Source organism: Salmo salar, chromosome 02, assembly GCF_965601325.2.
Source record: "Salmo salar chromosome 02, fSalSal1, whole genome shotgun sequence".
NCBI classification, from domain to species: Eukaryota; Metazoa; Chordata; class Actinopteri; order Salmoniformes; family Salmonidae; genus Salmo; species Salmo salar.
Window position 1 is genome coordinate 74,298,963 of NC_138292.1, and position 27,019 is coordinate 74,325,981.

Genomic DNA, 27,019 nt, shown 5'->3' on the forward strand with positions numbered 1-27,019 from the left:
CTTGAAGAATATAACTCTGATATTCTGAGTTTACTTGTCTTTATGGTTCATCCTTGCATCCACAGCTGTCTATGAACTTCAGAGCGGTTACCTTTCTCCTGCCTCATCCCTCAGTGGCGGGGTAACCACTTTGCTATCGTGATTGGTCCTTTAACTTTACACACAATCTGAATAACACTCTCTCCTACCCTCCAGGAGGCTGCTGAAGTGGTGTGTGGAACCAGTGTGTCTCTCCTACCCTCCAGGAGGCTGGTGAAGTGGTGTGTGTGTGTCTCCTACCCTCTGGATGATGTCCAGGAGGCTGGTGAAGTGGTGTGTGTCTCCTACCCTCTGGATGATGTCCAGGAGGCTGGTGAAGTGGTGTGTGTGTGTGTCTCCTACCCTCTGGATGATGTCCAGGAGGCTGGTGAAGTGGTGTGTGTGTGTCTCCTACCCTCTGGATGATGTCCAGGAGGCTGGTGAAGTGGTGTGTGTGTGTCTCCTACCCTCTGGATGATGTCCAGGAGGCTGGTGAAGTGGTGTGTGTGTGTCTCCTACCCTCTGGATGATGTCCAGGAGGCTGGTGAAGTGGTGTGTGTGTGTCTCCTACCCTCTGGATGATGTCCAGGAGGCTGGTGAAGTGGTGTGTGTGTGTGTGTGTGTGTGTCTCCTACCCTCTGGATGATGTCCAGGAGGCTGGTGAAGTGGTGTGTAGTACAGCTTTCAGCCAGATCCACCAGTAGCTGGGTAGCCTGTCTCCTCACAGCCAGGTCTCTGTCCTCTGCTATCCCACTGAGCTGAGGAACCACCACCACCTCTATCAGCTCCTCCTGGGAAGGACAAGGATGACAGAATCAACACGCAGGGAGAGATGGACAGAACGGGAGAGGGAGTGAGAGAATAGTTATGGTGAGTGAGTGGGTCAGTACCTCGTAGAGCTGGCGGTTGGTGCTGAGGACAAAGGAGAGGATGTGAAGCACTTTGATCCTGATCACACTACGACTCTCATTCCTGAGAGAGAGAGAGAGAGAGAGAGAGAGAGAGAGAGAGAGAGAGAGAGAGAGAGAGACACACAGAGAGAGAGACACAGAGAGACAAAGAGACACAGAGAAGCAGTTTAACAAACTTTCTTTCCCTAAATACTGTTCAACATAAGACAGGAATGACAATCACTCAACAGGCACCTATAACAACTTTTAGTTTGGTTTTTGTTTCCATGGTGACTGCCTGTTTTGGTATCCGTGGCGACCATACAGTTACCTGAAGAACTTCTCCATGAGGCGGTGTAGACTCTGGATCCACCCGTCTTTAGCTGGCTGGATGGACTGGGCCCGGTACGATATCAGAGTCAGCACCGACGCATCCTGATGACATCACAATAACAACTCTTCACAAGAACAATGGAAGACAAAGTGAAGGCAAATAACAGACATCACACAAAGACTGTCAGACGCAGGGAAAAAAGAGAGAGAAGGAAGGACCGAGAAAGAAGAGGAGGAAAGGAGAAGAGGGGGGAAGAGGAGGAAAGGAGAAGAGGGGGGAAGAGGAGGAAAGGAGAAGAGGGGGGAAGAGGAGGAAAGGAGAAGAGGGGGGAAGAGGAGGAAAGGAGAAGAGGGGGGAAGAGGGGGAAAGGAGAAGAGGGGGGAAGAGGGGGAAAGGAGAAGAGGGGGAAAGGAGAAGAGGGGGGAAGAGGGGGAAAGGAGAAGAGGGGGGAAGAGGGGGAAAGGAGAAGAGGGGGAAGAGGAGGGCCTATGAGAGGAGGAAAGGAGAAGAGGAGGAAAGGAGAAGAGGAGAGGAGGAAAGGAGAAGAGGAGGGCCTATGAGAGGAGGAAAGGAGAAGAGGAGTGACTTACAGGTCTTTTGTCAGCACACTTCTCCACCAGACTGAAGAACTTGTCAGATGATCCATGGAAGCCGTTCTGCTCATAGAGCTCCTCCACTGTAGTCAGCAACTCATACACTATGGACTTCAGCTCTGCACTGCCTATCGACTAGAGAGAGATACAATTACATACATTTTCTCTCTGTGCGTGCGCGTACCTCTGTGCGTGCGCGTACCTCTGTGCGTGCGCGTACCTCTGTGCGTGCGCGTACCTCTGTGCGTGCGTGCGCGTACCCCCGTGCGTGCGTGCGCGTACCCCCGTGCGTGCGTGCGTGCGCGTACCCCCGTGCGTGCGCGTACCCCTGTGCGTGCGTGCGTGCGCGTACCCCTGTGCGTGCGTACCTGAATCTGCTGTAGTAACCTCTCTATGATCCCCAGCAGTATGTCCCATGTGACCACCTGGAGCTCCTTGCCATACTTCTTTATCAGTCTGGTGATGGACAGAACGATCTCATACGACACCATCTCGTTGGCACACCACATCGCCTGGGGGTTAAAGGTCAGGGGATGGTCAGAGGTCAAAGAAAAAACTCCTCTGATGCACCTTTAAAATGCTGAATCTCCCCTCCCTCTCTGGATCCTACCTTATAGAATGATGGGAGGACCAGGGTAGGGGTGTTCTTTAAGGCTGGGAGACGGTGCGCTCCCCATAGAGCCATCCCTACGAAGAACACTGCTCCTCTCAGCAGCAGAGAATCCTCCATATACGCCCTGACACACAGAGAGGACAGGTTAGACACACACACACAGACAGAGGACAGGTTAGACACACACACACAGACAGAGGACAGGTTAGACACACACACACACACAGAGAGAGGACAGGTTAGACACACACACACACACAGAGAGAGGACAGGTTAGACACACACACACACACAGAGAGAGGACAGGTTAGACACACACACACACACACACAGAGAGGACAGGTTAGACACACACACAGAGAGAGAGGACAGGTTAGACACACACACAGAGAGAGAGGACAGGTTAGACACACACACAGAGAGAGAGGACAGGTTAGACACACACACAGAGAGAGAGGACAGGTTAGACACACACAGAGAGAGAGAGGACAGGTTAGACACACACAGAGAGAGAGGACAGGTTAGACACACACAGAGAGAGAGGACAGGTTAGACACACACAGAGAGAGAGGACAGGTTAGACACACACAGAGAGAGAGGACAGGTTAGACACACACAGAGAGAGAGGACAGGTTAGACACACACAGAGAGAGAGAGGACAGGTTAGACACACACAGAGAGAGAGAGGACAGGTTAGACACACACAGAGAGAGAGAGGACAGGTTAGACACACACAGAGAGAGAGAGGACAGGTTAGACACACACAGAGAGAGAGAGGACAGGTTAGACACACACAGAGAGAGAGAGGACAGGTTAGACACACACAGAGAGAGAGAGGACAGGTTAGACACACACAGAGAGAGAGAGGACAGGTTAGACACACACAGAGAGAGAGAGGACAGGTTAGACACACACAGAGAGAGAGAGGACAGGTTAGACACACACAGAGAGAGAGGACAGGTTAGACACACACAGAGAGAGAGGACAGGTTAGACACACACAGAGAGAGAGGACAGGTTAGACACACACAGAGAGAGAGGACAGGTTAGACACACACAGAGAGAGAGAGGACAGGTTAGACACACACACACACAGAGAGAGGACAGGTTAGACACACACAGAGAGAGGACAGGTTAGACACACACAGAGAGAGAGGACAGGTTAGACACACACACACAGAGAGAGGACAGGTTAGACACACACACACAGAGAGAGGACAGGTTAGACACACACAGAGAGAGGACAGGTTAGACACACACAGAGAGAGGACAGGTTAGACACACACAGAGAGAGGACAGGTTAGACACACACAGGGTTTGTTACCTCTCCTCCATGATACGGCACATGGTGTATATGGCACTATGGCCCAGATGAGTCCCCAACACCTTCCTCATCAACTGGAGAGATGGAGGAGAGAGGAGAGGAGGAGAGGGGAGATGAGAGAGGAGGAGAGGGGAGATGAGAGAGGAGATGAGAGAGGAGGAGAGATGAGAGAGGAGGAGAGATGAGAGAGGAGGAGAGGGGAGAGGAGAGAGGAGGAGCAATAGTATTATCTGTTGATCATTTCTAATGGTTAGATATTAGAATATTAATCATTACTATTATTATTGTTTAGTCAGATTAATTAACATGACAAGTAGATCAGACACACACTCCCTCACACCTCTCCCACACACCTCTCCAACACACACACACTCACACCTCTCCCACACACCCTCTCCAACACACACACACCACTCCCTCACACCTCTCCAACACACCCTCACCAACACACCAACACACCCTCACCAACACCAACGTTGCTCACCTTCCAGCAGGACTCACAGAACTCCTTGACGTTGACGGTGCGACAGAGAGTGATGATGAAGACGGTGAGGGAGTCAGAGGGGAGGCAGTTATAACACACCACCGCATCAAGCACCTGTAGAGACACCTGGACACACACACACACACACACACCGAGACGACACACACACCGAGACGACACACACACACACCGAGACGACACACACACACACCGAGACGACACACCGAGACGACAAACACACACACACCGACACACACACACCGAGACGACACACACCGAGACGACACACACACACACAGAGACGACACACACACACACACACACACACAAAGACGACACACACACACAGAGACGACACACACACACACACACAGAGACGACACAGACACGTTAATGACTTCAAAGAAAAAGCCCAGTTATAAAACCTTGACATCAGAGTAAATGAAATACTACCTCTATGTCTGTAGAAGCTGTTGTCCTGTTACACAGCAGACAGATCTTCCTGTTGGACAAAACCACACACACTGAGACCTAGCATGTGTGGGTGTGTGACTAATCAGAAGACCCCACAAAAATATTATACTAACAACAATTTGACCAACTGTGGACATTTTGTTAGTCCCCACAAGGTCACATGCTATTTGTAGGGGGTTTAGGGTTAAGGTTAGAATGAGTGTTAGAGTTAGGTTAAGGGTTAGGAGCTAGGGTTTAGGGTTAAGGTTAGGGAAAATAGTATTTTGAATGGGACCGAATTGTGCGTCCCCACAAGGTTAGTTGTACAAGACTGTGTGTGTGTGTGTGTGTGTGTGTGTGTGTGTGTGTGTGTGTGTGTGTGTGTGTGTGTGTGTGTGTGTGTGTGTGTGTGTGTTCTTACTGGACCATGACAGATATGTTCTGGTCGAGGTAGCAGCTGTTGAACTTGACCAGGTTGACCAGGACGTGGAGGAAGTCAGCGGTCAGACCAATGTCCATCCACAGCAGGACAAACCCAGCTGCAGGTGATCAATAAATTAAAATCAAGCAATCAGTCAAAATATTGTGACCAATCAGTCAATATCTTAATCAAGGGTCCCAGTTGGGCTATTCATTGGGCAAGTGAATATCTGGTGGACAGACTCCGTAACATAAATGGTATTGTAACGTCTGTCAAAAGACTGTGGGATGGAACGGTCTACATCAAATGTCAAAGTTATATTATTATTATTAATTTTTTTAACTAGGCGCGTCAGTTAAAAACAAATTCTTATTTTCAATGACGGCCTAGGAACAGTGGGTTAACTGCCTTGTTCAGAGGCAGAACGACAGATTTTTTTCCTTGTCAGCTCAGGGATTCGATCTTGCAACCTTCCGGTTACTAGTCCAACGCTCTAACCACTAGGCTACCTGCCACCCCAAGTGCAAAAAGGGTTGATGTTGGAAGGTGTGCGTCTCACCTATGTCCTCCTCCAGGTAAGTGATGTCCTTCCCGTTCTCCGTCAGGGCCTTGAACACCTCCAGCCTGTCAGACAGGTCCTCATTGGACGGCTGGTAGTCTCTGATCACCTTGAAGAAGAAGGCCCGCAGAGGACCCAGACGCTCACCCTGGTAGACACACACACACAGAGAGGGAGGCAACATACACAGGATGTCAACATACCTTCAGGGAACAAGAAAGTATCTGTGGTGCCTCCTTTAGTGTGTGTGTGTGTGTGTGTGTACCTGTCCCTGTATGATAGCTCTGAGGAGCAGCAGGACAGCATGTCTAGCTTCAGGTGGCTGTTCTGGAGTCAGCATATCCTCCACCGCCTTCCATACTGCTTCCACTGCATGCTGTCTCACACACACGGTTGGTTGTTTAGCAACAATAGCGACGCGTGCTCAGAAACAGACGGGGTCGACTTAGATTGTTGGCAACATGGAAACTATACATTTCATCTCCAAATGTTTATTGAAAACAAATACATTTGCACAGTGAGCACTTCTCTTAAATACATCATTACAGTTGTTGGTTAGCTAGCTAGCTAACCATACAGTATTAGCAAAGACGTGACCTCAGTCAAAACAAGACATGGTATGAGGAACAAGATAAACAACGAGCTGAGAAGGAGCCACCTACGATTCCCCACACAGCAGCTTCTTGTCGCTGTCGCTGTCTGGCCACGTAGAATCACAACACACTGACTTCTACCACACACACAAACACACACACGGTGTGCTCTCTCTCACCTCCTCAAACTTCTTGGCCTTGGCCAGGTCACAGACATGGTTAGCAACCCGGATTCTGTTGCTAAGGCCACAGTCAGGGTGCAGCTCCTGAAGAGAAAAACAGCAAGATGGTCAGAGACAGAAAACTGATTGTATGTACAGTATGTGTGTGCGCACAGTATGCGTGTTTTTTAAAATTTATTTTACCTTTATTTAACCAGGAAAGTCAGGTTAATAAGAATACATTCTTATTTTCAATGACGGCCTAGGAACAGTGGGTTAACTGCCTTGTTTAGGGGCAGAACGACACATTTGTACCTTGTCAGCTCGGGGATTCGATCCAACTACCTTTCATTTACTGGCCTAATGCTCTAACCACTAGGCTACCTGCTGCCCCATACCACACACTGTGTACAGTGTGTGGTATATATGTGCTGTGTATGTGTGGTGTGTGTGTGTACAGTATGTGTGTGTACAGTGTGTGGTGTGTATGGTATGTGTGTACAGTGTGTGTGTGTGTGGTATATGTTGTCATGACTGTCCTGATCAGGTCAGGGTACAGGAGACCACCACCCTACAGATTATCTCCCAAAACCCCAACAGAGGAGGAGAGATCTAGGGGTCTGAAGATGTGGGGGTTTTATGACCCCTCACGCCCATAATAAACCTTAGGCCACAGAGAAATTCGTTGGTCCTCACCATGGAGAACTGGCCTCAGAACATTAAACATGCAATAAAGGGACTTTGGAACAATGGTTTCCGTCAGCCACAATGGTGGTCATGACGAGAGGTGGAATATGAAAATGTATGTAACTTTTGTATTGTTATTAAAGGTTAAGAGATTACGTTATTATGAAAACATTGTACCTTTAAGAGTTTTCCCAGTATATGCCTGATGTTTATACATTGTACGTTGTGTGGAAAATATCCAAATCAAAGAGAATGTTTTGGTAAAGATGAGATGTGAAGGTAGTGTCTAAAATAGGATTTTAGTCAAATCTAGGCCTTGCCCCTTAACTTGGTCCGCCCAGAGAATTGCCCTAAAGGCGGTTACGCCCACTTCTGACCCGAGGGTATAAGACAGGAGAGTGAAGAATTAACATAGGAGACTAAGTGACCCCAAGCTGCAGCGAAGGTCTAACAAAGTCAACGAACCCCAAAACGAAACACAAGGTTGAAGACAAAGAAATCTTTTTCTACACGAGCTACGGACGAGTAGCTGTGTCTAGGCGGGTGAATTCAAGCCGAACCACCCAGCCTCCACTCTCCATTGAATCGTGGTATCTACACCGTTCGAGTCCGAAGCTGTGAGCTCTGAGCTACAGAGCTGTCTGTCCTCAGAAGACCCCTTTCAGATCAAGGGCGAGGGATCAGACCCCTAAGCCAAGAAGGACACTGACATCGTGAGGACAACCAGAGAGTTGCGCCGGAGAAGTGCGTCATTGAGAAGCCTAAACGACACACGCGGAGCTTCCCACCTGAGACCTCCAACACGTAATTACATCATTATATTCTGACCCATAAGAGCGGCAGTTCGGGGCAAGGCTAGGTTTAAATACGCATGGCTGACAAATGAACCAAATGTATATTTCTCTCGTGTACTTTCTTGGTTTCTCTCTCTTTTAAATCCCCATTTTGGGTAACACGTGCCGTAGTGTGTTGGTCCGTTATACTAAGTCCTAATCAATAGCCTAGACTGTGTTTTGTGTATGTGTATTTTTATCATCATTTTAGCTTGCTAGTAAATAAATAATCAACTAAGATTGGTGTGGTAAACTCATTGGTGAAGCCCGGGTCCGTGCAGATTCCCGGATTATGCGACGTTCAGACATGAGACAAGAGGTTGATTAATTTAGCGACTGTTGTAAAATCGATATTCTGATATCCTTTGAGTTAATTTGGGAAATAGAAACTCAATCAAAATAATGTTCCCATGGTGCCCCAGGTTGATGAGTTAATAATTGCTTGATTCATTGCTTAATTCATTTAATCACGCAATTATAAACCGTTAATCATTCGATGAGCAACAGTCGTCACATTAACTAATACAACGTCACGACAATGTGTACAGTGTGTGTACAGTGTGTGTGTGGTATGTGGTATGTATGTGGTGTGTGGAATGTGTGGTGTGTGTGTACATTGCGTGTGTGGTATGTGTGTGTGTGTGGTATGTGTGTACAGTGTGTGTGTGGTATGTATGTACAGTGTGTGCGTGTGTGTGTGTGGTATGTATGTGGTGTGTGGAATGTGTGTGTGGTATGTGTGGGTGGTATGCATGTGTGTGTGTGGTATGCGTGTACAGTATGTGTGTGGTATGTATGTGGTGTGTGGAATGTGTGTGTGTGTGTGTGTGTGTGTATATGTATTGTGTGTGTGGTATGTGTGTACAGTGTGTGGTATATATGTGGTGTGTGTACAGTATGTATGTGGTGTGTGTAGGTGTATACAGTATGTGTGTGTGGAGTTGCATCACACTCTTACATACCTTAAGTATATCTAGCGTGATGATGAACTCTGAGGGCTTGCTGTCTGTCTGCTTGCTGGGGGGTCGAGGGGATCCCAAACCAAATATCCCCTTGACCTTGTCCTTCAGACTCTCTTTACTGGGCTGCTTGTTCATGGCTGGGGGTCCAGGAGGGGTCCTGTGGGGAGGGACCAGGCAGTTTACACTGGCTCTACTGGGCCTCTGGTGGAAACAGACGGAGGAAAACCAGCAGGGTCAGGGAGAGAGAGAACATGAATAGTATTGGGTGGTAGGGAGAGAACATGAATAGTATTGGGTGGTAGGGAGAGAGAGAACATGAATAGTATTGGGTGGTAGAGAGAGAACATGAATAGTATTGGGTGGTAGAGAGAGAACATGAATAGTATTGGGTGGTAGGGAGAGAGAGAACATGAATAGTATTGGGTGGTAGGGAGAGAGAGAACATGAATAGTATTGGGTGGTAGGGAGAGAGAGAACATGAATAGTATTGGGTGGTAGGGAGAGAGAGAACATGAATAGTATTGGGTGGTAGGGAGAGAGAGAACATGAATAGTATTGGGTGGTAGAGAGAGAACATGAATAGTATTGGGTGGTAGGGAGAGAGAACATGAATAGTATTGGGTGGTAGGGAGAGAGAACATGAATAGTATTGGGTGGTAGGGAGAGAGAACATGAATAGTATTGGGTGGTAGGGAGAGAGAACATGAATAGTATTGGGTGGTAGGGAGAGAGAACATGAATAGTATTGGGTGGTAGGGAGAGAGAACATGAATAGTATTGGGTGGTAGGGAGAGAGAACATGAATAGTATTGGGTGGTAGAGAGAGAACATGAATAGTATTGGGTGGTAGAGAGAGAACATGAATAGTATTGGGTGGTAGAGAGAGAACATGAATAGTATTGGGTGGTAGGGAGAGAACATGAATAGTATTGGGTGGTAGGGAGAGAACATGAATAGTATTGGGTGGTAGGGAGAGAGAACATGAATAGTATTGGGTGGTAGAGAGAGAACATGAATAGTATTGGGTGGTAGAGAGAGAACATGAATAGTATTGGGTGGTAGAGAGAGAACATGAATAGTATTGGGTGGTAGGAGAGAGAACATGAATAGTATTGGGTGGTAGAGAGAGAACATGAATAGTATTGGGTGGTAGAGAGAGAACATGAATAGTATTGGGTGGTAGAGAGAGAACATGAATAGTATTGGGTGGTAGAGAGAGAACATGAATAGTATTGGGTGGTAGGGAGAGAACATGAATAGTATTGGGTGGTAGGGAGAGAACATGAATAGTATTGGGTGGTAGAGAGAGAACATGAATAGTATTGGGTGGTAGAGAGAGAACATGAATAGTATTGGGTGGTAGAGAGAGAACATGAATAGTATTGGGTGGTAGGAGAGAGAACATGAATAGTATTGGGTGGTAGGAGAGAGAACATGAATAGTATTGGGTGGGAGAGAGAGAACATGAATAGTATTGGGTGGGAGAGAGAGAACATGAATAGTATTGGGTGGTAGGGAGAGAGAACATGAATAGTATTGGGTGGTAGGGAGAGAGAACATGAATAGTATTGGGTGGTAGGGAGAGAGAACATGAATAGTATTGGGTGGTAGAGAGAGAACATGAATAGTATTGGTGGTAGGGAGAGAGAACATGAATAGTATTGGGTGGTAGGGAGAGAGAACATGAATAGTATTGGGTGGTAGAGAGAGAACATGAATAGTATTGGGTGGTAGAGAGAGAACATGAATAGTATTGGGTGGTAGGGAGAGAGAACATGAATAGTATTGGGTGGTAGAGAGAGAACATGAATAGTATTGGGTGGTAGGGAGAGAGAACATGAATAGTATTGGGTGGTCCATTATTCCACTCATCTTTAGGAACTTTGTATCATTTAGAAAAGCCATCGAGTTGTCTTGGTGTCTCGGGACAGTTGGTTATCAATGTACAGTTTATTGACTATGTTTCCTCACGTCCTACCTACTCGCCTCCTTTTAACCAACAAGGTTGCTTCTCCTCAGACTTCCAATGTTAAAAAAAAAAATTATACAAGAAATAAAATTAAATTCAATGTGTTTTGAGTACAAGGAATCAGGTAAAGATCAATTGAGAGAGCCCTGGCCCAACTTTTTGCATTACATGACTGCTGTTAGTTTCTGTCAAACAGATAAATGACAGAGACATGCCCCAACATCACACCCCTTCTCGACATGTTGTTGTCCTCTGCATCTGTGGTACTCCAGAAATTAGTGCACGTCCACGCTGCGTGCACACGCTCACACACCACATGCATGCGAAGCGAGCACATCAGACAGCAAACAATTGCCCAAGAAGTATTACATTCCTCTGCACATACTAAAATGGCCTTTGATACGATATCCATAACGTTGTTGTTACATAATGTTGTTACATAATAACCGCTTGTAAAGAAAGCAGCTAGGAGGACTCTGTTGTGGTCACGGGGAAGTGGTAGTTTGTGTGTCCGTGCTAATATAGAATACGTCCCAAATGGCACATTTACTACATATAGAATATAGTGCCATTTGGGACGCAATTCGGCTATACTTCAGTAGCTAGTCAGTATTACCTACAACCCCGGGATCAGTGGCAATCAGCTATTGAGTTCTAGCTGGGGAGAGAGAGTGTACCACGAAACAAGCCAGGGGAATGTTGAAAGAATTCTCCCTGTCAAGCAAAGAGACAACCGAGTGAACAACGATATAGCTAGTTCTGTTTTAGATGTATCAACAGTACCCGGTCAGGTGCCCATTCGTGCACGTTCAACATCCGTCCGGAACAGCTGACGAAATAGCGGACAGGGAGAGAGAAAGAGCGACACAAACAAGCACTAATAAATACATATTGTTGACTAGCTATCTGCTTGTTTGCGTTCCAGACGTAGGGCTTTAAAAACAACGGAAACTCATACCTTCTATCGATCTAGATGCGTTTCTGGCGTCATTCACGTGAGGCTGGCAGGTGGACAAACTACCGAGCAAGCCAAATTCATGCATTTAGAATTTTTATCCACATTTTTCAAAAGCTTTCCCCAAGTCAGATCAGTCCCCCTACTCGACAACCGGATGGACTGTCGAGCACTTCCTGTAAAAACACGTTTGTCGCGGGAGCTGACGGGAGATGTAGTTCCTACTGAAAAAATTGCTCGAAAAAGCAATAGATGTTGAGTTAAAATGTAACATTTGTTTAATGAGCTAGTCTTAACGTGCCTGTCGTTTGAAAATGAAATCATCAACCAGAGTAGGTCACGTTTCAATATCCATCAATAGTACTTGGAAAATGTTAAACCCTTGTATAGCTTTGTTTTAGCTAGCTAACAAGCTAATGTTGTTAGCCACGGTCCGTCCTACTTGCAGCACAACGGTCTCCTATGCTTTCCACTGTTTCAAAATGACCTCGCCTTATTTCGTTGAGAGTACCGCGGTCATCACTCGGAGCGGTAACAAGACCGTGCCCCATGCCGGTTTAGCCACGACGTTAAAAACTAGGATGGAGAGGAGAGTGTTGAGCGCCACTGCTTCGAGGGCGCACGTGAAACTGGAGGAAGAGGATTCCAGCGTATCAAATCAGAGTTTGGGACGAGACGCTTCAGGTATGAATCCGTTTTTATCACAATGTTGCCCTTCTGACATCTACACACTGAAGCAATATCTTGCTGCATTATTGAGGGATTTTCAGATGGGATAAGTTGTAGCCTAAAACAACAACTAAGAGTTGACTACTGTCTTCAGAAAAAAAGAGCCTACGGCCTGGCTATATGCACACAGTCTGAACACACCCCTAATATCTTTGACACAGGTGAAGATGACATCTACTACTTCCTGTATGTTCAGTTGTTCTGTACATGAAAAATGTGGCATCATTTCTGTATGCCTCAGAATGTTCAGCACACCTCATCACTCAACTTCTGTCCCCTGCCCTTACTTTACCTTGCAGATATTGGCTCCTCTAGGTTCCGTCGCTCATCCATCGGCCAATCAAAAGCTGAGCCAGACAAAGCCCAGTCCCTGTTACCCCTGGCACCCATCCTGCTAGGAGGAGGGGCCAGGTGAAGGTGGAATACGATGGGAAGGTGGAGCCTAAACACTGGGAGCCTCCTGATTGGAGCAAGCAGCTGGGTCACGTGCGTCAGATGAGGAGCGCCAGGGACGCGCCTGTTGACCTCATGGGGGCGGAGAAATGCTACGACACACACGCCCCTGATGAGGTGGGTGAGACCCCACTGGTTTCTGTCTCTTCGTCGTACACCCCCCACTACCGCTTTGCCCCACCCAGCTAACCCCCTGCTGTCTGTCCTACCACCCTACATCCAGCCAATACTAACCTTTACCTCTACTGCCTCCATCTCTGTTGTTTCTGCTTGGGCCTGTACTGCTACTGTCCAGCCCTATGCCTCTACTGCCTCCATCTCTGTTGTTTCTGCTTGGGCCTGTACCGCTACTGTCCGACCCTATGCCCCTACTGCCTCCATCTCTGTTGTTTCTGCTTGGGCCTGTACTGCTACTGTCCAGCCCTATGCCTCTACTGCCTCCATCTCTGTTGTTTCTGCTTGGGCCTGTACCGCTACTGTCCGGCCCTATGCCTCTACTGCCTCCATCTCTGTTGTTTCTGCTTGGGCCCGTACCACTACTGTCCAGCCCTATGCCTCTACTGCCTCCATCTCTGTTGTTTCTGCTTGGGCCTGTACCACTACTGTCCAGCCCTATGCCTCTACTGCCTCCATCTCTGTTGTTTCTGCTTGGGCCTGTACTGCTACTGTCCGGCCCTATGCCTCTACTGCCTCCATCTCTGTTGTTTCTGCTTGGGCCTGTACCGCTACTGTCCAGCCCTATGCCTCTACTGCCTCCATCTCTGTTGTTTCTGCTTGGGCCCGTACCGCTACTGTCCAGCCCTATGCCTCTACTGCCTCTATCTCTGCTCCCACTACCCAGCCCATAGCTACTCCAACAGCTGTATCTACGTATGCCCCTGCCCGTGTTTCTTACCCTACTCCTGCCTATGCCCAGCCTCAGCCCCTGAACCTGTCTATACACTCATCTATACCAACCCCAATGCCCTTCTCCTGTGGGGTTATCTCCATTACAATATACATGATTTACATTACAACTTACTTTAAGATTAAGATTCCCCACCTTCCTTCCTCTCCCCTCCTCTTACCTCCCCACCTACACCCTGGCCACTGCCACCCCTCTCTCCGCTCCCTCATCCTCTCCGGGTCAGAGGTGGACCAGGCTTCTCTCCTCACCAGCCCCTGCTACCCCCTGCTCCGTGCTGTCCACACATTCTCCCACTGTAACACAAACCTCCTGTTGACCTACCAAGAGACCGCTTCCTGCCTTGGCTCCTCCCTCTCCCGCGTCCTCACCTTCCCGAGTTCGCCCTAGCCTTCTCCCGCTTCACAGAGGTTGTGACTTCAGTCCACCCCGCCGGGCAGAGGGAGCTCAACGGTTACCTGTCCATCATCTCTGATCTGGCACTCACCTGAGGCAGAGACCTGATCTAGACCTGTGGGGCGGAGACCTGTTCTAGACCTGTGGGGCGGAGACCTGTTCTAGACCTGTGGGGCGGATACCTGTTCTAGACCTGTGGGGCGGAGACCTGTTCTAGACCTGTGGGGCGGAGACCTGTTCTAGACCTGTGGGGCGGAGACCTGTTCTAGACCTGTAGGGCGGAGACCTGTTCTAGACCTGTGGAGCGGAGACCTGTTCTAGACCTGTGGGGCGGAGACCTGTTCTAGACCTGTGGGGCGGAGACCTGTTCTAGACCTGTGGGGCGGAGACCTGTTCTAGACCTGTGGGGCAGAGACCTGTTCTAGACCTGTGGGGCGGAGACCTGTTCTAGACCTGTAGGGCGGAGACCTGATCTAGACCTGTGGGGCGGAGACCTGATCTAGACCTGTGGGGCGGAGACCTGTTCTAGACCTGTGAGGCGGAGACCTGATCTAGACCTGTGGGGCGGAGACCTGTTCTAGACCTGTGGGGCGGAGACCTGTTCTAGACCTGTGGGGCGGAGACCTGATCTAGACCTGTGGGGCGGAGACCTGTTCTAGACCTGTGGGGCGAAGACCTGTTCTAGACCTGTGGGGCGGAGACCTGTTCTAGACCTGTGGGGCGGAGACCTGATCTAGACCTGTGGGGCGGAGACCTGTTCTAGACCTGTGGGGCGGAGACCTGTTCTAGACCTGTAGGGCGGAGACCTGTTCTAGACCTGTGGGGCGGAGACCTGTTCTAGACCTGTGGGGCGGAGACCTGTTCTAGACCTGTAGGGCGGAGACCTGATCTAGACCTGTGGGGCGGAGACCTGTTCTAGACCTATGGGGCGGAGACCTGTTCTAGACCTGTCGGGCGGAGACCTGTTCTAGACCTGTGGGGCGGAGACCTGATCTAGACCTGTGGGGCGGAGACCTGATCTAGACCTGTGGGGCGGAGACCTGTTCTAGACCTGTGGGGCGGAGACCTGTTCTAGACCTGTGGGGCGGAGACCTGACCTACACCTACCACTGTAGAGCAGTGGCAGAAATCGGCTACACCAGGGCTTGTGCATTCTGCCCCTATAGTTTGCCGCTAAAGTAATCTGGGAGTTTGAGGGAGCTCCGCTCTCCATTTCTCCCCCAAAATATCCCTGAAAATAGTCAACCGGGGCAAAATATGCCCTAAATTTACTGATTTCCCCCACCTCTGTAGGTTCTCTACCCACTGTGCTGCTGTCTGCAGCAGGTCTACTGGGGGGGTTAGAGACCAACAGATCTACTTCCAGGTCATCACTGGTCACAAACCTCTCACCTGCGGCAGGTGTAACTCAATGGAGCACGAGATGTATCACTGTCTGTCAAAGAACCACTGGGTCTAGCACTGATACTGGTCAGGATCTATGTAGGCCTATGAAGGATTATGTAGTACTGGTCAGGATCTATGTAGGTCTATGAAGGATTATGTAGTACTGGTCAGGATCTATGTAGGCCTATGAAGGATTATGTAGTACTGGTCAGGATCTATGTAGGTCTATGAAGGATTATGTAGTACTGGTCAGGATCTATGTTGCACTGGTCAGGATCTATGTAGGACCTATGAAGGACTATGTAGCACTGATCATGATGTATTTAGGTCTATGTCACACTGGTAATGCCACAATAGTCATGACAATATGTAACACACAAAGGGGTCATTCCTGACACACAGTATGTTGTCTGTGCCAATCACACAAACTCCCTTTCCACAGGTGGTGCTGACTGTTGCCTGTAGGGCGTTTAGAATACACATTTTTACATTTACATTTGTCATTTAGCAGACACTCTTATCCAGAGCGACTTACAGTAGTGGATGCATACATTTCATAAATGTTTTTCCCCCCCGTACTGGTCCCCCGTGGGAATCGAACCCACAACCCTGGCGTTGCAAACACCATGCTCTACCAACTGAGCCACACGGGACCATACACAGAGGTAGTAGCAGGGTTCCACCAGTAGAACTAGTTGAACCCTGCAGGTAGAACAATACAATACACAGATGTAGTAGCAGGGTTCCACCAGTAGAACTAGTTGAACCCTGCAGGTAGAACAGCAGAATACCCATTAGAGTTGGAGGGGTTCTACAGAGTATTGTCAGAATGCTGTATATCTGATTTATGTTCCAGGATAAAGGTGAAATACATCCAGCACTATAAAAGGAGGATGTGGAACTGCAGTGAAGTTATGTCACTGGATATGATTTGTCATGAGCTTACGAAACAAACAGTGCAAAAGTGTTGAAGATCGGAGATGGGCCTAGCTAGCTAGCTGGGGTGTATTCACTAGGAACCAAACAGACGCAAACAGAACTAGGCAGGACTTACCTGAATTTGTCCAATAGAAATACTTGATTTCGCAGCAGGATGTTTTCCGTTGGAAAGCTTTTTTCTACAGTGTGCGACTAATTAATACATCCCAAGCTGTTTGCATGAGGCCAGTTCAATCAGGCTATACCACCATGACACACAAGGATATAGAAGTTAGATGTTACATGACATGTTAACTATGCACACCTATTCTCCCACCAGGAGTGATGAGTCAACCTCATTCTGAGAGTGGAGACCTCTTTAGAAACAATGAAAGAGAAAAGTGTACACCTACCGAATACTCCATTTTAACACAAAGTAGTGCATAAGAGGCATACTAGCAAGGATATACACTACATGACCAAAAGTATGTGGACACCTGCTCGTTGAACATCTCATTCCAAAATCATGGGCATTAATATGTAGTTGGTCCCCGTTTTACTGCGATAACAGCCTCCACTCTTCAGGGAAGGCTTTCCACTAGATGTTGGAACATTGCTGCAGGGACTTGCAGCCAAGAGAGCATTAGTGAGGTCGGGCACTGATGTTGGGCGATTAGGCCTGGTTTGCAGTCAGCGTTTCAGTTCATCACAAAGGTATTCGATGGGGTTGAGGTCAGGGCTATGTGCATGCCAGTCAAATACTTCCACACCGATCCACACTCTGTGTGGGCCTCGCTTTGTGCACGGGGGCATTGTCATGCTAAAACAGGAAAGGGCCTTCCCCAAACTGTTGCCACAAAGTTGGAAGCACAGAATTCTCTAGAATGTCATTGTATGCTGTAGCATTGAGATTTCCCTTCACTGGAACTAAGGGGCCTAGCCTGATCCATGAAAAACAGCCCCAGAACATTATTCCTCCTCCACCAAAATTTACAGTTGGCACTATGCATTGGGGCAGGTAGCGTCCTCCTGGCATCCGCCAAACTCAGATTCGTCCATCGGACTGCCAGATGGTGAAGCGTGATTCATCACTCTAGAGAACGCGTTTCCACTGCTCCAGAGTCCAATGGCGGAGAGCTTTACACCACTCCAGTCGACGCTTGGCATTGCACATGGTGATGCTTAGCCATGGAAACCCATTTCAGGAAGCTCCTGATGAACAGTTCTTGTGCTGACGTTTCTTCCAGAGACAGTTTGGAACTCAGTAGTGAGTGTTGCAACCGAGGACAGACTATTTTTACATGCTACGCACTCCAGCACTCGGAGGTCCTGTTCTGTGAGCTTGTGTGGCCTACCACTTCACGGCTGAGCCGTTGTTGCTCCTAGACGTTTCCACTTCACAATAACAGCACTGACAGTTGACCGGGGCAGCTCTAACAGGGCAGAAATTTGACGAACTGACTTATTGGAAAGGTGGCATCCTATGACAGTGCCACGTAAGTCGCTAAGCTTTTCAGTAAGGCCATTCTACAGTAAGGCCAATGTTTGTCTATGGAGATTGCATGGCGGTGTGCTCGATTTTATACACCTGTCAGCAACGGTGTGGCTGAAATAGCTGAATCCACTAATTTGAAGAGGTGTCCATATGCTTTTTTATGTGTATCTAAAAGATGCCAGATTAAATACTCTCCCCTCCTCTCCCATCAAGTGAGGCGTTATCAGGTCCTGGTCTCTCTAAAGTTGTCTAGCCAGATTAAAGACTCTCCCCTCCCCCTCATCTCTTCCACCAGGTGCGACGTTACCAGGTGCTGGTGTCTCTGATGTTGTCTAGTCAGACAAGGGACCAGGTGACCAGTGCAGCTCTGCAGAGACTCAGGGCTCATGGCTGTACGGTGGACAACATAGTCAACATTGACGATGACACACTGGGACAACTCATCTACCCTGTTGGCTTCTGGAGGGTAACACACACTATACACTGCCTTCACAAAGTATTCACACCCCTTGACTTTTTCTACATTTTGTTGTGTTACAAAGTGGGATTAAAATTGATTTAATTGTGGGGTTATTGGTCAACGATTTACACCATACTCTGTCACAGATAAAGTATAAATATTTGTAGAATATTCATGAAAAATAAAACACTAATATATCTTCATTAGATAAGTATTCAACCCCCTGAGTCAATACATGTGACAGCGACTACAGCTGTGAGTCTTTCTGGGTAAGTCTCTAAGAGCTATCCACAGCTAGATTGTGCATCATTTGCCCATTATTCTTTTCAAAATTCTTCAAGCTCTGTCAAATTGGTTGTTGTTCATTGCTAGACAATCATTAGGTCTTGCCATATTTTCAAGTAGATTTAAGTCAAAATTGTAACTCTGCCACTCAGGAACATTAACTGTCTTCTTGGTAAGCAACTCCAGTGTAGATTTGCCTTGTGTTTTAGGTTACTGTCCTGTTGAAAAATGAATCCATCTGCCAGTGTCTGGTGTGGACTGAACCAGGTTTTCCTCCAGGATTTTGCCTGTGCTTAGCTCCATTCTGTTTATTTTATCCTGAAAAACTCTCTAGTCCTTAACAATTAAAAGCATACCCATAACATGATGCAGCCACCACTATCCTTTAAAATATGGAGAGTGGTACTCCGTAATGTGTTGTATTGGATTTGCCTCAAACATAACACTTTGTATTCAGGACAAAAAATGTATTGCTTTGACACATTTTTTGCAGTATTACTTTAGTGAATTGTTACAAACAGGATCCATGTTCTGGAGTATTTGTATTCTGTACAGGCTTCCTTCTTTTCACTCGGTCATTTATGTTAGTATTATGGAGTAACTACAATGTTGCTGATCCATCCTCAGTTTATTATCACAGCCATTAAACTTTAACTGTTTTAAAGTCACCATTGGCCTCATGGTGAAATCCCTGAGCAGTTTCCTTCCTCTCCGGCAACTGAGTTGGGAAGGACGCCTGCATCTTTGTAGTGACTGGGTGTATCGACACACCATCCAAAGTGTAATTAATAACTTCACCATGTTGAAAGGGATATTCAATATCTGATTTTTATTTTCACCCATCTACCAACCCATCTGCTGTACTTTATGAGCCATTGGAAAACCTCCCAAATTTTTGTGGTTGAATCTGTTTGAAATTCACTGCTCGACTGAGGGACCATACAGATAATTCTATGTGTTGGGAACAGAGATATGGTAGTCATTCAAAAATCATGTTAAACACTATTATTACACACAGTGAGTCAATGCACTTCTTAAGCAAATATTTACACCTGAAATTATTTAGTCATAGCAAAGGGTTGAACACTTTACTCAAGCATTTCAGCTTTTTATTAATTAATTTGTAAAAAATAAAAACATTCCACATTATGGGGTATTGTGGGTAGGCCAGTGACAAATCTCAATGTAATCAATTTTAAAATCAGGCTGTACCATGTGGAAAAAGTAAAGGGGTGAGAATACTTTCTGAAGACACACCCTTACTACACCATGTCTTCCTTTGAACATGAGTATGAATAAAACCTTGACATGTCTTCTCTTCCCCCCCCCCCCTCCTCCAGACCAAGGTGAAGTACCTGAAGCAGACATCAGTGATACTCCAGAGAGAGTTTAGAGGGGACATCTCTAACACAGTGGAGGGCCTGGTACGACTACCTGGAGTTGGACCCAAGATGGCTCACCTGGCCATGGACATCGCCTGGCACCAGGTCTCTGGCATAGGTAGGTATGGCTCATATACAGTTGAAGTCAGAAGTTTACATACACCTTAGCCAAATACATTTAAACTCAGTTTTTCACAATTTCTGACATTTAATCCTACTCAAAATTCCCTGTTTTAGGTCAGTTAGGATCACCACTTAATTTTAAGAATGTAAAATGTTAGAATAATAGATAATGTATTTATTTTAGCTTTTATTTCTTTCATCACATTCCCAGTGGGTCAGAAGTTTACATACCAAATACTAATTGAGTGTAGCATTGCCTTTAAATTGTTTAACTTAGGTCAAACATTTCGGGTAGCCTTCCACAAGCTTCCCACAATAAGTTGGGGGAATTTTGGCCCATTCCTGCTGACAGAGCTGGTGTAACTGAGTCAGGTTTGTAGGCCTCCTTACTCGCACACGCTTTTTCAGTTCTGCCCACACATTTTCTATGGGATTGAGGTCAGGGCTTTGTGATGGCCACTCCAATACCTTGACTTTGTTGTCCTTAAGCCATTTTGCCACAACTTTGGAAGTATGCTTGGGGTCATTGTCCATTTGGAAGACCCGTTTGCGACCAAGCTTTAACTTCCTGACTGATGTCTTGAGAAGTTGCTTCAATATATCCACATAATTTTCTTCCTCATGATGCCATCTATTTTGTGAAGTGCACCTGTCCCTCCTGCAGCAAAGCACACCCACAACATGATGCTGCCACCCCCGTGCTTCAAGGTTGGGATGGTGTTCTTCAGCTTGCAAGCCTCCCCCTTTTTCCTCCAAACATAACAATGGTCATTATGGCCAAACAGTTCTATTTTTGTTTCATCAGACCAGAGGACATTTCTCCAAAAAGTACGATCTTTGTCCTCATGTGCAGTTGCAAACCGTAGTCTGGCTTTTTTATGGCGGTTTTGGAGCAGTGGCTTCTTCCTCGCTGAGCGGCCTTTCAGGTTATGTCGATATAGGACTCGTTTTACTGTGGATATAGATACTTTTGTACCCGTTTCCTCCAGCATCTTCACAAGGTCCTTTGCCGTTGTTCTGGGATTGATTTGCATTTTTCGCACCAAAGTACTTCATCTCTAGGAGACAGCACGTGTCTCCTTCCTGAGCGGTATGACGGCTGCGTGGTCCCATGGTGTTTATACTTGCGTACTATTGTTTGTACAGATGAACGTGGTACCTTCAGGAGTTTGGAAATTGCTCCCAAGGCTGAACCAGACTTGTGTAGGTCTACAATTTTTTTTCTGAGGTCTTGGCTGATTTTCCCATGATGTCATGCAAAGAGACACTGAGTTTGAAGGTAGGCCTTGAAATGCATCCACATGTACACCTCCAATTGACTCAAATGATGTCAATTAGCCTATCAGAAGTTTCTAAAGCCATGACATCATTTTCTGGAATTTTCCAAGCTGTTTAAAGGCACAGTCAACTTAGTGTATGTAAACTTCTGACCCACTGGAATTGTGATACAGTGAATTATAAGTGAAATAATCTGTCTGTAAACAATTGTTTGAAAAGTTACTTGTCATGCACAAAGATGTCCTAACCAACTTTCCAAAACTATAGTTAGTAAACAAGAAATTTGTGGAGTGGTTGAAAAACAAGTTTTAATGACTCCAATCTAAGTGTATGTAAACCTTCAACTGTAGGACTACAAATCCCATACTCTAGTCTGCATGTTGTTTTGTGGTGTGGTCTGATCAAGTGCAGAGTGGTAGTTCTATTGGATTATATAGTGGGCAACTTCTCATGGGATAGTTTCATTCTACTTTTTGTTGTTTTTATTGTGCGTGTGTGAGTAGGCGTGGACACACACGTCCACCGTATCTCCAACCGGCTGGGATGGACAAGAGGTGGGACCAAGAACCCAGAGGAGACACGCAAGGCCCTGGAAGACTGGTTACCAAGGTGACACCACCACTTCCTCTACTCCATCAGGTCACTCGTTAACCAGTCACTCACCAATCAGATCCCTTACAGCAGGAAAGGGAAACATTTGGCCTTGTGATTTCTGTCTGACATGATTTTGATGAAGACGGGGATGGTGATTGATGATCTTCCTCTCTCTTCCCCGACACAGGGATCTATGGAGTGAGATCAACTGGTTGCTGGTGGGGTTTGGTCAACAGGTGTGTCTACCTGTCAATCCTCTCTGCTCCGTGTGTCTGAACAAGCACAGCTGCCCCTCCGCCCACCAAGCCTCCCCAGCCAAGAGGCCTAAAGCTGGGTCACCTCGCTCACCACACTCCCCCAAGACCTCCAGGGTCAAGCTGGAACCTGGTTCTCTTGGTTTGGGGTTACCACCCCCTTCCTCCTCCTCCTCAGCCACACCTGTCAAAGAGGAACCTCTGGCTACCGCCCTCTCCCCTCCTCTGCTGCCCAGAAAAAGGAAGTCCAAAGCCAAAACCTTCTCTACATGATACGACAGAAGGGACTAGAATCCCTATAGAGATATAGGGTCCTTCCTCCCAAAGTGTGCACTTGTCACTTCCCTGACTGATTTGAAATGAGCGGTACTAGAAATATGGTGGTAACTCCTAGTAGCCCAGTGGTATTAACTTCTTTAGCGGGGAGACCATTTTCAGACCGAATTTCTGTGGACCCCATTTATTTTGCTAGAATTTCACAACCCCACCCCAAAAAAACCTTCAAATCGTTACATTCAGATCAACTAATGACCAATTCATTATATTTTCATATTTATCAAACTGAAAACCAATAAATAAAAGTACTCAATAAAATTGTATTTTTCAAATGATCTCAAACACGTTTGTATATTGTCCCATACAATAATCGTCACTTTCATGTTTTGTTCCCAAAACAAATAGCGACCTGACAATACCACTGACATAATCCTCGCAGATATACCAGAGTGTCTAAGACGTGTAGGGGTCAGAGGTCCATTTGGAATTAACAATGTGAGTATAAGACACTCAGTGCCACATGTGATTGCGTTCCCCCTGGAAACTGACTGTCAGAATCCTAATCGGAGTTTGAGTTCACGGATAGAATGCACTTGATATCATTACACCCTTAAGTGACCACTGAATTGGGTTGATATTTCGCCATCTTTAATATGCTGATAAAATATTAACGCAACATCTTCAATGATTTTACAGAGTTACAGTTCATATAAGGAAAGTACTCAATTGAAATAAATTAGGCCCTGATCTATGGATTTCATGTGACTGGGCAGTCATGTGACTGGGCAGGGGCCCACCCACTGAGTCAGACCATCAGAATGAGGTTTCCCCCCACGAAAAGGCTTTACTACAGACAGAAATACTCCCGTTTCATCAGCTGTCCGCAGACGATCCCGCAGGTGAAGAAGCCGGATGTGGAGTTCCTGGGCTGGCAGGGTTACACGTGGTCGTGAGGCCGGTTGGAAGTACCGGCAAATTATTTTAAAAATGACGTTGGATGCGGGTAATGGTAGAGAAATGATTCAATTATCTGGCAACAGCTCTGGCAGACATTTCTGCAGTCAGCATGCCAATTGCACGCGCCTTCAACTTGACAGCTGTGGGATTGCGACAAAACTGCACATTTTAGAGTGGCCTCATTGTCCCCAGCACAAGGCGTACATGTGTCATCAGGTTCTTGAAAATGTCCCACCTGTCAAGTGGATGGATTATCTTGGCAAAGTCAAAATGCTCACCAGCAGGGATGTAAACAAATTTGTGCGCAATTTCAGAGCTTTTTTGTGCTTCTGGAACATTTCTGGAACTTTTATTTCAGCTCATGAAACATGGGAACACTTCACATGGTGATATATTTTTGTTCACTATTGTTTAAGAATTCCTGAGTACTGTCCAATCAAGAGGGCTTGTTCAATCTTCTCTGAACCGAAACATCTGGTATTGTACTGCTGTCGAAAGTACAGTGATTGCTTAGTTTGCCAGCTCAGCATGTACAGTCGTGGCCAAAAGTTTTAATGACACATTCCTTTTCACAAAGTTTGCCGCTTCAGTGTCTTTAGATATTTTTGTCAGATGTTAGTATGGAATACTGAAGCATAATTACAAGCATTTCATAAGTGTCAAAGGCTTTTATTGATAATTACATGAAGTTGATGCAAAGAGTCAATATTTGCAGCGTTGACCCTTCTTTTTCAAGATCTGCGCAATCCGCCTTGGCATGCTGTCAATTAACTTCTGGGCCACATGACTGATGGCAGCCCATTCTTGCATAATCAATGCTTGGAGTTTGTCAGAATTTGTGGGTTTGTGTTTGTCCACAAGTTCAATGGGATTAAGGTCAGGGGAGTTTCCTGGCCATGGACCCAAAATATCGATGTTGTGTTCCGAGCCACTTAGTTATCACTTTTGCCTTATGGCAAGGTGCTCCATCATGCTGGAAAAGGCATTGTTCGTCACCAAACTGTTCCTGGATGGTTGGGAGAAGTTGCTCTCGGAGGATGTTTTGGTACCATTCTTTATTCATGGCTGTGTTCTTAGGCAAAATTGTGAGTGAGCCCACTACCTTGGCTGAGAAGCAACCCCACACATGAATGGTCTCTGGATGCTTTACTGTTGGCATGACACAGGACTGACGGTAGCGCTCACCTTGTCTTGTCCGGACAAGCTTTTTTCCCCAGATGCCCCAAACAATCGGAAAGGGGATTCATCAGAGAAAATGACTTTACCCCAGTCCTCAGCAGTCCAATCCCTGTACTGTTGCACAATATCAGTCTGTCCCTGATGATTTTCCTGGAGAGAAGTGGCTTCTTTGCTGCCCTTCTTGACACCAGGCTATCCAAAAGTCTTCGCCTCACTGTGCGTGCAGATGCACTCACACCTGCCATTCCTGAGCAAGCTCTGTACTGGTGGTGCCCCGATCCCGCAGCTGAATCAACTTCAGGAGATGGTCCTGGCGCTTGCTGGACTTTCTTGGGCGCCCTGAAGCCTTCTTCACAACAATTGAATCGCTCTCCTTGAAGTTCTTGATGATCCGATAAAACGGTTGATTTAGGTGCAATCTTACTGGCAGCAATATCCTTGCCTGCGAAGCCCTTTTTGTGCAAAGCAATGGTGACGGCACGTGTTTCCTTGCAGGAAACCATAGTTGACAGAGGAAGAACAATGATTCCAAGCACCACCTTCCTTTTGAAGCTTCCAGTCTTATTTGAACTCAATCAGCATGACAGAGTGATCTCCTCATCACTCACACCTGTGTTAAGGACAGAAAATCACTGACATGTAAGCTGGTCCTTTTGTGGCAGGGCTGAAATGCAGTGGAAAATGTTTTTGGGGGGATTCAGTTCATTTGCATGGCAAAGAGGGACTTCACAATTCATCTGATCACTCTTCATAACATTCTGGAGTATATGAAAATTGCCATCATACAAACTGAAAATGTATATTTGTCATTCTCAACTTTTGGCCACGACTGTACATTAGTCAACCCAGAATGTATTTTCTTTCCCATTGTGATAAGATAATTGATCTGTTTAAGGCTTTGACTAAAGTATTCCACTCTGAAACCATATAACTTTGTGAAATGTATTCGAATGAATAATTCTATAATGATGTGTTAAAGACTATAATCCAATACTGTGTGTGAGTAGGTAGACTTTTTAAGACTAGGACACTGTTACTATTTCAAAATGAGCAGGGCATAGTTGATAAGACGACCTTGTGAAAGTAACAGGAAAAGGGGCCTGTCCCTGTCGTCCAATCCCTGTCGTCCAAAGGTGACACGCCGAAAACCGTGCACGGTCGGGTCTTTGACCCGTAAATTAAAGACCTGTCCCCTGACATTGGGGTTCCATAACAGGCCGGCATATACCTAAGGTCGGCAGAGACGGTGACGGAATCCAACCAACATTACTTTTCCCAGCCTACAAGACGAAGGTCAGTAAATCTTTATTTACGAATTTGGGGGAATGATTTAAGATATCTTGGATTTGATGTTCTAAATACTTGGAATTTATCAATAATAGGAGCTTAGTTATTCTACACAGATTCACTAAGGTGTTTTTACTTTGTGTATTAACAAAATCGATAAGGGAGCAGGTCCGCGAAGACCTGAGGTACATGTGCACTACCATAAATAAAACTAGCTTAATAATTGAGGTCAGTGTTTTACTTTGTGAAGTGGCCGAGAGGTTATTAAGGGATATAAAAAAAATAGGACGGTGATTTTGTGCAAATAGGACAACTTAAATGGTTAATTAACAAGTGGTAAATTAACCAGGAGAGGCTATAAAATAGGTTTTGTGAGAGAATTACCGTCCTATGCGAACAAGATAACTCAAATGGTCAATTAACCTGTTTAGGATATGGGGGCAGTATTTTCACGGCCAGATAAAAAAACGTACCCGATTTAATCTGGTTATTACTCCTGCCCAGAAACTAGAATATGCATATAATTAGTAGACACCCTAAAGTTTCTAAAACTGTTTGAATGGTGTCTGAGTATAACAGAACTCATATGGCAGGCCAAAACCTGAGAAGAGCCCTGTCTGACCATTTCTTGGCCTTCTGTAGCCTCTTTTTCAAAAATACAGGATCTCTGCTGTAACGTGACATTTAAGGCTCCCATTGGCTCTCAGAGGGCGCCAGAACGTGGAATGATAACTCTGCAGTCTCTGAGCGAAAAACAGTAGGGGTTTGGGAGAGTGCTCCTTCTGAGAACAATGACACTGGCGCGCGCGTGCATG

General features: G+C 46.4%; 2 protein-coding genes across 2 annotated transcripts in view; one reads left to right on the forward strand and one right to left on the reverse strand.

Moving 5' to 3' along the window:
• LOC106564303 (tuberin) overlaps window positions 1-12,886 on the reverse strand; it is a 67,002-nt gene extending 54,116 nt beyond the window's left edge. The window contains 15 exon segments of the mRNA XM_082966897.1: window positions 654-809; window positions 909-990; window positions 1,240-1,343; window positions 1,833-1,970; window positions 2,204-2,347; window positions 2,446-2,572; window positions 3,772-3,845; window positions 4,256-4,381; window positions 4,709-4,757; window positions 5,130-5,247; window positions 5,689-5,836; window positions 5,954-6,064; window positions 6,461-6,547; window positions 8,925-9,081; window positions 12,870-12,886. Coding sequence (XP_082823023.1) covers window positions 654-809; window positions 909-990; window positions 1,240-1,343; window positions 1,833-1,970; window positions 2,204-2,347; window positions 2,446-2,572; window positions 3,772-3,845; window positions 4,256-4,381; window positions 4,709-4,757; window positions 5,130-5,247; window positions 5,689-5,836; window positions 5,954-6,064; window positions 6,461-6,547; window positions 8,925-9,059 — 1,599 coding nt within the window. The 5' untranslated portion in view covers window positions 9,060-9,081; window positions 12,870-12,886.
• Window positions 12,887-12,968: 82 nt separating this feature from the next.
• On the forward strand, window positions 12,969-25,848 carry LOC106591641 (endonuclease III-like protein 1). The gene is made up of 5 exons (XM_014182847.3): window positions 12,969-13,147; window positions 18,425-18,595; window positions 20,215-20,374; window positions 22,161-22,266; window positions 22,439-25,848. Exons 1-5 carry the CDS (start codon window positions 13,073-13,075, stop codon window positions 22,776-22,778), a joined length of 852 nt encoding a protein of 283 aa, XP_014038322.3. The 5' UTR covers window positions 12,969-13,072; the 3' UTR covers window positions 22,779-25,848.
• The last annotated feature ends 1,171 nt before the right edge of the window (window positions 25,849-27,019 follow it).

Coding starts and splice junctions, on each gene's coding strand:
- LOC106591641 (XM_014182847.3), top strand. CDS start 13,073: ATGAGGAGCGCCAGGGACGCGCCTGTTGACCTCATGGGGGCGGAGAAA. Junction 20,375..22,160: donor GCACCAGGTCTCTGGCATAG/GTAGGTATGGCT, acceptor GTGTGTGAGTAG/GCGTGGACACACACGTCCAC. Junction 22,267..22,438: donor CTGGAAGACTGGTTACCAAG/GTGACACCACCA, acceptor TCCCCGACACAG/GGATCTATGGAGTGAGATCA.